Source organism: Cajanus cajan, chromosome 1 (genome assembly GCF_000230855.2).
Source record: "Cajanus cajan strain Asha chromosome 1, NIPB_CcT2T_4, whole genome shotgun sequence".
In the NCBI taxonomy this organism is placed as follows: Eukaryota; Viridiplantae; Streptophyta; class Magnoliopsida; order Fabales; family Fabaceae; genus Cajanus; species Cajanus cajan.
The window spans coordinates 5,740,273-5,751,844 of record NC_138517.1 but is presented as its reverse complement, the minus strand read 5'-3'; the positions used below and the strand labels follow the sequence as shown (position 1 = coordinate 5,751,844).

Below are 11,572 nucleotides of genomic sequence, written 5' to 3'. Positions count from 1 at the left end.
GTAAGAATTACATAAATTTCAAGTAAAATTAAAAAAAAAGTAAATTAATTTTTTAGAAATTTATAGCAGCGATGGAAATATGGACGATTATAGGTAGGTAAGAATATATATACTCATCATTGTCCCCATCTCTAATTTAAAAAATTGGATATTACCTATACTTGTATCTGATCAAATCAGATATTTTTCATTAAAGTCATAATGAGTTTAGAAATTATTCATGGGTAGGTTTATTTTAACCTATCTTTATCGATTCTAATTAAATGTAATAGGAAAATAATATTTTTCAAGGGTCACATGTTTTTCTCTCTAAACATTACATATCTAAGTCTCAAACTTGAAAGCATTAATTAAGTTTGCATAATTTTTTTTTACCAATTAATAGAACTATTTAAAAATTATTTCAAATTAAACTACTAAGGAAACTAAACTAATTTTAGAATATTAAAAAGCTATTTTTTTTTTATAAAAACTGAATTGAACTAAATTTTAAGTTCTATTTTTAAAAATCCAAATTACTATAAAAATCACTTCCATTCAATTTTAATCAAAAGAAAAGTTTGATTTGGAGTACAGAAATAGTTCAATTCATTATAAAGTATAAAGTATAATTCAGTTTGAATATTTAGAAGTTAGTTAACTAAACTAGGAAATAGAGCAGTTTGGTTCATCTAAACTATTTAATAGTTTAATTTAGTTTAAATAAAATGTTATACCAGTTTAATTATCACATAATTTAATTTAATTAATTCTTTTTTAATATTTTGTCGTTATTATTATCATCACCATTATCTCTATTTTACAATTTTGATTATCACCACAATTGTTGTTGGTGCTATTACCATCATTGTTAACAATTATAATAATAATATTGATAATAACAATAATAATAGTGATAATAATAATATTAGTAACAATAATTATACTAATAGTAATAATAATAACAACAATAATAATAACGATAGTTACAATTCTTATGATAGTGATAAAAATAAGGATAATTACAATTATGATAATATATATAATAGTTTTTTATAATATTTTAATTTAAATTATTTATTTTAATTTAAGAGTTGATATTTACCATCCAATTTCACACGAAAAATGATATTATCATGTATGCTTTTTCCTGTATATATGTATAATAATCAAGAAAGTATTACAAATCTATTATATATATATATATATATATATATATATATATATATATAAAGTTTTATATAAAATAAATGATTTGTTAATTTCTTATCCGGTATACTCCGGCCTCAAGATATTTGTTAGCTATATAGACGCTATTCCAAAGTATACTTATAAAAAAGTTATAATAATTAGTCCTTTCCTTTGCATGCCTTGCATTAAAAGAAAAGAGGCAATGAAGCTATGAGTATGTAAAAGCAGGTATTATGAAATTTAGGCACTGATTTTGTTGTCATAATTTACACATGGAAAGAAAAATCATAACAACTGGAAAAGTGCTTTTTGACAAAGTCAATTGAGTGACATCAATTCCCAGCCTGTGTGGTGTGTTGTAGCTGTGCACATAAACACAAGCAAACTAGAAAACAAGAAACTGAGTACTAAATAAATAAATAAATTCCCAGTCTGTGGTGCAATCGTAGCTGTTCACATAAATACAAGTAAACTAGAAAACAAGAAACACATTAATAGAAAAATAATAAATAAATAAATAAAGAGTACTAAGCCACAAAGATTATATATAGTTGTAACTTGTAAAGGAACTCATAGGATATAAGTCAGAAGTTTGAGTTTTAAGAGTCTTAGACTCGCTTATAGGAAACGTCTAAACGTAAGTTTAGATGTACACATCATACTTGTTACAAATAGTATATTTATACGTAAGTTTTGGAAAATAAAATTTAAAATTTATTATATGTAAAGTACTTTTATCATAACTATACAATATTAAATTTTATACTTTTTTAAAAATTTAAACGATGGATTTTTTTAATAATATTTCTTTATGTTGAATTTTTCTTTTTCTTTTTCTTCTCATATCTCAATTTCCTTAAATTAATTGTTTTATTTTAATTTTATTCAAAATTCAAATGAAGAGCGCTTAATAAGATAATTTTTTTCATTCTATTTTATTTCATTCAACTTAACATTAAATATCTAAGTATAACCTCGCTTTCAAAAATAAATAAGAATAATCATAATTAAGATGCCGATAATCAATGTTGACTTGATGACTTCTAAAATAGTTAAAATATTTAATAAAAAAATGCTAGTTGTCCTTTGACCAAGGTTGTTGTAATTTTTATTAACTATGTTCAATAAAAAAAAATGTTTTTTTTGAGTGCTTAGAAAAATACATCTTACTCTTTTACAACTCACTTTCACTCTTTTACAAATTCGATCATATCATATACGTCTTCTGTTTCAAATCTTTAGTTGCACAAAAATTAAGAAATATTTAATAGATGTGTAAATTTGGACTAAACAAAATCTTATTTAATATCTCATTATCTCAACTTAATTTTTTAAAAGGTAAGCGATTAGTTGACTATGAAAACTCCAATTAAATAAAGATATAATTAAGAAAAATATTAATTAGACATTAAATTGCTTAAAAGTCAATTATTTTAGGACTAAATTAAAAAAAAAAATTGAAACAGAAGTATTACATGTATCCTTTTCTCTCCTCTCTCTCTTAAATTCCTTTATTTCTTATCTCTCTCCTCCTTCTATTCCAATCCACTCTAAGTATAGTGGTAATTTAATTAACATTTTTTTTAAATTATATAATATACTATATAATAATAGTAGTAACTATAAATATTCAAAATAGTGATAATAATTACTAATTTATATCATAAATATAATAAAAAAATTATATAATAATTCCTCAATCAATATCTTAAAGACATGGTCAGTCTTTCATTAAAGAAAATATAGATTTAATTAACATGTTTTTAGTTAAGATAAAAGAGCAAGTCCTGATTTAGGTTTTTATAAAAAACATTATTAATATCACTAAATTTTGAAATCACTTGTTTTAGTTCATACCATTATATCATCTGCTAACTTCTCATGTGTTTATTAAAAAATTAAATAATCATCTTAAATAATATATACCCACAATTATTTATAATACTATACAATATTTATAGAAATAAATTATAAATTTTTAAAATAAATATTATTTATTTATCTTACATTAAACACAAAAGTTAATGAGCTTTGAAATTTTGAAGAATAAAAAAAAACATTTTACAAGAATAAAATCAAAATTTATAATTCTTAAAAGACTAAATACAATAATTTCAAGCTATAGAAAAAAATGAAAAATAAAAAAAAATATTACCAAAATTTTACACAGACTTGAAATATATTAAAGCCATAGTTAAATAAAGAAACCCATTAAATCATAAATAAGACTAAAAGAGTTTAAAATTTCTAACAAAATTTTAGTTAGTTTTATAAAAATAATAATGATAATAATTAAAGTAGAAAAAAAAAAGAAAAGTAGCAGTTGTCTGATGCCAATCCAAACAAACAACCTCAGCAAAAGTCCAAGAAGAAACAAACAGTGGTCTCAGCATCACCCACGAACACACATGAGATGACACAGTCTAACTCAAGACAGAGAAGAAGAGAATGTAAGTAGCGAAAACAGCAAGCATCAAGCTTCAACTTAGATATAGAAAGAGAAAGTTCCCTCCATTCTTCACTCCTTTTCCCTTTTCCCTGCAACATCTCAAAGCCATGACCAACACCACCCCATTCCACCACACATAACCATGCCCTCCCGACAACTCTCCACGTCACCCTCACCCGACCACTACCCGATTCCCCACCCCCCGCCACGTCATCACCACCACCACCACCAGTTTCTCGTCCCTCTCCTCGCCGCCACCGCCTCAACATGCTTCCTACTCCTTCTCCTCGTTATTTTCCTCCTCTTCCACCGCAAGCGCGCCGCCGCCGCCCTCCCCCCTCCGGCGACGTCCTCCCCGCCGCACCGCCTCCCGTTCTCCGTCCTCCGCCGCGCCACTCGCTCCTTCTCCACGCGCCTCGGCCACGGCGGCTTCGGCCCCGTCTTCGCCGGGGACCTCGGCGGCGCCCCGGTCGCCGTGAAGCTGATGGACTCGTCCCACCAGCAGCAGGGCGAGCGCGAGTTCCACAACGAGCTCTTCTTCGCGTCGAGGCTCATCTCGCGGCACGTGATCACCGCCACGCACTTCTCCTCCGACCCGAAACGACGCCGCTTCCTCTTGGTGTACGAGCTCATGCACAACGGAAACCTCCAAGACGCGCTCTTGCACCGCAAGTGCCCCGAACTCTCGAACTGGAACACGCGCTTCCAAGTTCTCCTCAACATCGCCAAGGGAATTTCCTACCTCCACTCCTGCGACCCTCCCGTTGTTCACGGTGACATCAAACCGAGTAACGTGCTTCTCGACCGCGATTTCTCCCCCAGGATCGGCGATTTCGGCTTGGCTCGGTTGCGCTCCGAGATTCCCAGGTTTGAAATTGACGTTCTTGAATGTGGTACTTGTGTTGATAACGATGAAGAGAAGAAGAAGGAGGTTGATGATTGTGGGTCGGTGGAGAGTGCTCATAGTGCTTTTATGGAGGAAGGTAGCTTGGGTGTGGGGCAATCGCCGGAGACTGCGATGGATTCGCCGGAGACGGGGTTGGCGGTGGCCGCGGGGGCGTCGCCGGAGAAAGAGGGTGGGAAGAGGAATGGGAGAGGGTTGAAGAGTAACTCGGTGAGGGATTATGTGATGGAGTGGATGGGGAGGGAGAATAAGGAGAGGGTGAATGGTGGAGTTGAATGTGGAGATGTGGAGAAAAAGGAGAAGAAGAAGAAGAAGAAGAAGAGAAGGAAGAGGGAATTGGAATGGTGGGAGTCAATGGAGGAGGAAAAGTTCGATGGGGTTGTTAAGGGGAAGAGAAGGACTGTGAGGGAATGGTGGAAGGAGGAGTGTTGCGAGGAGGATGAAAAGAAGAAAAAGAAGAACAAGAACAAGAACAAGAACAAGAAGAATGTGAAGAGTGATGATGATGAGAATGGTGATGATTGGTGGGTGAGTGACGATGCATTGGATAGGGACAGGAGGAAGGTCAAGAGTAGGAGTAGGAATAACCGTGGGAACATGGAGTGGTGGATGGATGGGTTGAGTGGTGAATTGTGGAGAGGGAGGAGGAATAACAGCTTTGATTCTGCTAGTGGGGAGATTCCAAAGAGTGGTGGTGTGAGTAGTACTCCTAGTATGAGGGGAACTGTGTGTTATGTTGCTCCTGAGTGTGGCTATGGTGGGGATGTGTCCGAGAAGTGTGATGTGTATAGCTTTGGGGTGGTGTTGCTTGTGATCATTTCTGGGCGGCGCCCACTTCAGGTGAGTGGTTCGCCCTTGTCTGAGTTTCAGAGGGCGAATCTATTGTCGTGGGCGCGCCATTGTGCCAAAAATGGGAAGCTCATTGAGCTGGTTGATGAGTCTATTGAGATGTTGGATAAGGAGCAGGCTCTTCTCTGCATCAAGGTGGCTTTGCTTTGCTTGCTAAAGTCACCTGATCGTCGTCCTTCAATGAAGGAGGTTGTAGGAATGCTTAGTGGGGACTTGGAGCCACCCCAATTGCCCGTTGAGTACTCACCTTCAACCCCTTCTAGGTTCCCTTTCAAGTCTAGGAAAAAAGGCCGGTGAGTTTCTAGTTCTAATACCAGATAACACAATTTCATTAGAAGTTAAACTAGTATACTGGAAGTGGAAGTTTACCTATGACAGGAAAAAATGTATAGGGATTTAGAAAGGGAAAGCTATATTCTTACCATTGGTGTTCATTATTATTTTTTTTGTAACTTTTGTTAACCACTTTGCTCCTAGTTCCTTCAGTTTACTCTGTTTTGATACCATTGTGGATTAGTAGTGTTTGATCTGTGTATGTCACATTGATTCACCTACTTCAGGTATTTTTTCATGCTGACTTATAGGCATGCCTTGAGTGATGTTCATCGTTTGGAAATTATGGCCCATGTTCTTGTAGTGAGGATTGAGGCCATCTTTGTAGTTTGTAATCTCTTACTTTTGGAAATGAAATAACAACATACCTTTTCTTTACTACGGAAGTTATTCCTTTCTGGTGGCCCATTACTGTTTCCTGCTTTTATAGAATTTCACTATGCTTTACAGTTTGTGTCCATCAGTTGTTTTCTTAGGTGGAAGAGCCATGTTGGTCATACCAGTTGTAACAGACATTGGAATTTGAAATGGATAAATTCTTTGAAGAAGCATCTATCTATAAGCTTTTCTCATGTGATTGTATTAATGGTTGTAATCATTATTCGAGGCACTTCCTTGTATGCAGTTGCATATGAACTAAAAGATGCTCTATTTTGGTAAGTACTGAAAGGGAATATTATACTAATGGCATTTTTAAAAACCTCAAATTGCATGCTAAATTATCGTTTATCAACTGGTGCAATGAACTAAAGGTGATAAAAAAAATTGATCCCTATGACTCAATTTGCTTCAACCTGAAATAATTTTCCTTTTAACTGGTGGGGATTGCTTGACTTCAGGACTAAAATAAGGTCATCTTCATACTTCACTTTGTAGGTGGGTTCTCCCACGAAGAACTTAAATAACTTTTGTAAATAAATACTAGTTTTATCATCTGTTTTAAGCATTGATAATTTGCAATAGTTTCATCATCATTGTTAGGACTCAATTTGTATACAATCTTCTGATCTGACACACTAATTCTGTAAAAGCTCTGATGTCTTGTCTTCCCCTCCACCTCTAACATCTGTCTTTGCTCTTAAAATCCAAGGAATTCCCGAGAATTTGTATTGAAAATAGTTATTATTTTGTTTTTCATGCTTAATCTAGCTCAATCAATAGCAAATGGGATGGAAGAGTTTCGTAAAAGGAAGACTATATGTTGAACTCTGCGTTGATAGCCACAGTCCTAGTTTAGTATGAGGAAGATATCATTAATAACATGTTCGGATTATAATTTGCATCTTCCAAACCCTGCTTTGGAGTGTGCTGAATTGAGTTTCATCAATAAAAAAGTATATTTTGTAAAATCATGGTTAGGATGTGTTTGAACATAGTGTAGGTGTCAGATCATGATTTGAGAGCAAATAGAAAAAAAGTTTACTTTGCAAACTATGAGCTAAACATCCTCCTATAAGATGTTAGAACTTAGAATACCCCAGATTTAATAATAATAATAATAATAAACTAAAATCAAATTTGTACGTGTTTCTATTAACACTTGAATGTGTGGACTAATCTACTGGTGTTAGGGAGAAGCAATATTTCGTGGGTACATAAAGAATCAAACAGAAAGATTTGTGTTCTGTCAATTAATCGAGGCTCTATAATATTCTTGTTTTAATTTTTTTTTAAATTTTTCTGTGAATGGTGGATATAATACATGGATATATTACTTGATAAGATTCACTTTCTGGTCCATGGTGTGGACAAAGTTGAAGGAATTTTTTGTTTATAGAACAATAGTACAAATTGTTTGAATTGTACACGACATTTATCATAAAATGAATAATGATGCCAGATATTTTCCCCCAGAAAATACAAAAAAAAAAAAAAAAAAAGTCTTTAAACTCCAAAGTAGGTCATTAGCATTATTGGACCGCATTTAAATGCACACAAATAGTCACATGGGAGGAGGGTAGCATTGGTTTAATCGAAAGTTCTGTTTCGATATTAATGTTACAAATATTTGCAGAAATAAAAATTATTCAATAAGTTAAAAATAATTTGTATAAAATAAATTCAGGAATGATAGACAATCCTAATCCATCATTTCATTGCACAGCAAAACTAAACTTAGAAGAACAAATATCAAATGTACGTTCCGTCAATCACAACCTCAAAACTCAAAAGTAATATTTTGTTTGTTCTTTATTTGGAAGTTGGAACCAAGAACGGTTGACGGCCCAAAAAGAGATAAATTAAACCACAACAGTAATGTGACATAAGCAATTAGAGTACTGTGATGGACGCTGCTGATTAAGGAAAATAATAAGCTAGTGGACCACACACTGATCGCTGAACATCTATGATCTAATTCACATTAAATTTCTCTACAACTTTAATGACATTCAAACTTATTTATTGAATAAGCTAAAACTTTGTCTTAATAACTTAATTTAAAAAGGTACGATTTTATATCCCTAAATAGATTTTTAAGCTTGGTAAACTAACTTATTCATATAAATAAAGGGTCAATGGTCCCTCAAATTTGGTCAAAATTTACTTTAGTTCTCTGTACTTTAAAAATGGTGATATTTTGGTCGTTATATAGATGTGATGGATATTATCCTTAGCTACGCCAAAATGAAGTATAGGATTTGAGATGAAATCCACCACACTTAAAAAAATATATACGAGATTTAAAATCACCATTTTAAAAGTATAGGAGTTAAAATCAATTTTAACCAAATTTAAAACACTTCTTATCCTAAATAATAATAATAATAATAATAATGTTTTGTCATTGTATTAAATCTTATTAATAGTATTTTGATATTATATATTTTTTACTCTATATAAGCTTAAAATTTACTAACTTATATATAAATTAAGCTTTTTAACATATTTAAAAATAAATTTATTAACTAATTGGTAAACTTTAATATACAAGAGTTTTTTTAACTAGACAAGAGTTTTAGTTCATATAGAATTTACAATGTATCCAAACTATGGGTTGCTTCTTGGTTTTCCAAGAAATGGGACTTGAGCCTAGCATGGTAAAACAACCAGTAATAGATCAACAAGTAGTAGGACAACCAACCCAATCAGAGTCAGCATATCTAACTAAAGTAATAGAACTAGATGCAGGAAGGAATAAACCTTGACCTACACTACCTTTAAGATAACGAAGAACTCGTGTGGCTGCATCAAGATGGGAGGAGCATGGGGATTGCATGAATTGACTAAGGGTGTTAACAACATATTGGATATCAGGCCGTATAACTGTGAGATATAAAAGGCATCCAACAAGGCGACGATAGGTTGTTGGATCAGGAAGAAAAGTGTCATCATTTGGTCGTAAACGAAGATGTTGTTCCATAGGAAAATCAGATGGTTGACAACCAGTCATACTGGTTTCAGATAAGATGTCAAGAGTATATTTTCGTTGACATAAAAATATTCCCTTTTTGGAGTGAGAGACTTCAATGCCTAAAAAATGTCGAAGATTGCCAAGATCTTTGATGGAGAAGGATTGAGCAAGGAATTGTTTAATATTAAAAAGGCATCATCATTGTTGCCGGTGATAATAATGTCATCAACATAAACGAGAACAAAAACAAATGTTTGACCAGAAATGTAAGTAAACAGACTATAATCAGAAATGGATTGACGAAAACCTCTTTGAATAAGAGTGGATGAAAATTTAGAGAACTATTGACGAGAAGCTTGTTTAAGACCATAAATGGATTTATGTAATTTGCATACACAAGTCTCCCCCTTATGAGAAAATCCAGGTGGGAGCTTCATATATACTTCTTCATTGAGGTCTCCTTGAAGAAAAACATTATTAACGTCAAGTTGATGTAATGACCAGTTTTTAATGGCAGCGATAGAAAGGAGAAGTCGGACAATGACTAATTTGGCCACAGGTGCAAAAGTATCATGATAATCAATACCTTCAATTTGAGTGTAACCTTTAGCAACTAAATGGGCCTTATGTCGTTCAATAGAACCATCATATCGATATTTAATTTTGTATACCCACTTACAACCAATTGACGATTTTCCTTTTGGAAGTGGGCATAAAGACTAGGTGTTGTTTGATTCGAGGGCCTGAATTTCTTTGGCCATAGTGATCAATCATAATTTGATATGTATCTTTTACTTCAATTTTAGCTATTTTACATTCCATCCATGCTTAATTATAGGATTTAGAAAGATATATGTGTTGTTGGGCTGAATTGGATAGTTGGGAATTATTATTCTAAATTTTCGCTGTTTTTGGGCTGATGAACATGTCTCGATTTTCAGGGCATAACTTGGGCTGTGGTTATCCAAATGGTGCAAACTCGGTGGCCTTGGAAAGCTAAGACGAAGCCCTAAAAATTACCCAGAGATAGCCGTTGGCCAATTCGATCATCTAGAAGGTCAAAATCGGTGGCCAAAAATCGGTGCGAAAAATATGGCATCCAACTCATCCCACCAACAACACCAACTCATCCCACCAACCACACCAACTCATCCCATTTAGTTTTGTCTTAACTTTTCCCCATCATTTTATGTTTTTTTATGTGTTATATGAAGGCTATAAATAGGCCTTCACTCTTCCATTGCAAGATGTCCCAAACACCTTCAAATAAGTTACTCTTGGGTGTTCTTCTACCTCCCTTTCTTCTTCTTCTTCTTCTCAATTTCTTCTTAATCTTTCTTTTTATTTAATGTTATAATGTCTTTTAATTTCATGGATAGTTAAAGTTTCTAATTCAGCTTGTGGTAATAAAATAATAATAATAATAATAATAATAATAATAAAAATAAAAAAAAGATAATAGTGAATAAAAGAGAAGTTGTTTTGTTTGAGGAAAAGGAAAATAATTGGTATTAGAGGTCTTTGGGTTTGCTCTTATGCTTATTTCCTACTTATTCCCCATTGCTCCTCTAGTTCCTCTAGTTTGTAGCTACTTATTCCATATTTTATACTCTATCTTGTCTGTGGCCACGTTACAATCTTGAAAAGACCTTATGATCCTTTTGTGCATGTTTATTGGGTGTTAATTTTAGAGGTTTGCCAAGTCTATCTGTTGCTTGTTTTTCATGAGTGCTTTGAGAGTATAAAGTTGTCTAGACACTTGAGAGATACAATGATATAGTGCATCTTGTGAAGTTCTGTTGCTTTTGATTCACCTCTTGATCTGATTGACTGTCTTACCATGTTTTGAAATGCTTGGATGATTTTCATAAGTGTCTGGTTTCTCTGACTCTTTATGTGTTGGATGTTGTCTACTCCTTTTCTTTTCCCAGGATGCATTGAGGATTGTGTAAATCTGTTTGTTTTCTTGTGTGTTTTGTTGTCTATGTTTCTTCCTATTGCGTGACTCTCTTTAATATCTTTGGAATTGTTCTATATGCTCTACTTTCTTGATTTTGCCCAGAAGTGCAAAAAGCTGTGTGGGGGTATTTGATCAATCATAATTTGATATGTATCTTTTACTTCAATTTTAGCTATTTTACATTCCATCCATGCTTAATTATAAGATTTAGAAAGATATATATGTTGTTGGGCCTAATTGGATAGTTGTGAATTATTATTCTAAATTTTCGCTGTTTTTGGGCTGATGAACATATCTCGGTTTTCAGGGTATAACTTGGGCTGTGGTTATCCAAATGGTGCAAACTTGGTGGCCTTGGAAAGCTAAGACGAAGCCCTAAAAATTACCCAGAGATAGCCGTTGGCCAATTCGATCATATAGAAGGTCAAAATTGGTGGCCAAAAATCGGTGCGAAAAATATGGCATCCAACTCATCCCACCAACAACACCAACTCATCCCACCAACCACACCAACTCATCCCATTTTGTTTTGTCTTAACTTTTCCCCATTATTTT

At 33.3% G+C, this 11,572-nt stretch overlaps 1 protein-coding gene and 1 pseudogene across 1 annotated transcript; one reads left to right on the top strand and one right to left on the bottom strand.

The window, feature by feature from the left end:
* Positions 1-3,517: 3,517 nt before the first annotated feature.
* On the top strand, positions 3,518-6,083 carry LOC109789901 (receptor-like serine/threonine-protein kinase At2g45590 pseudogene; annotated as a pseudogene).
* A 2,680-nt stretch (positions 6,084-8,763) lies between these two features.
* Positions 8,764-9,096, bottom strand: LOC109789900 (putative mitochondrial protein AtMg00810). The gene has a single exon (XM_020348951.1). The coding sequence runs from the start codon at positions 9,094-9,096 to the stop codon at positions 8,764-8,766; it is 333 nt and encodes a 110-aa protein (XP_020204540.1).
* Positions 9,097-11,572: the final 2,476 nt, after the last annotated feature.

Bases quoted from the DNA above. Each gene is read 5' to 3' on its own strand.
- LOC109789900 (XM_020348951.1), bottom strand. From the start codon at position 9,096: ATGACTGGTTGTCAACCATCTGATTTTCCTATGGAACAACATCTTCGT.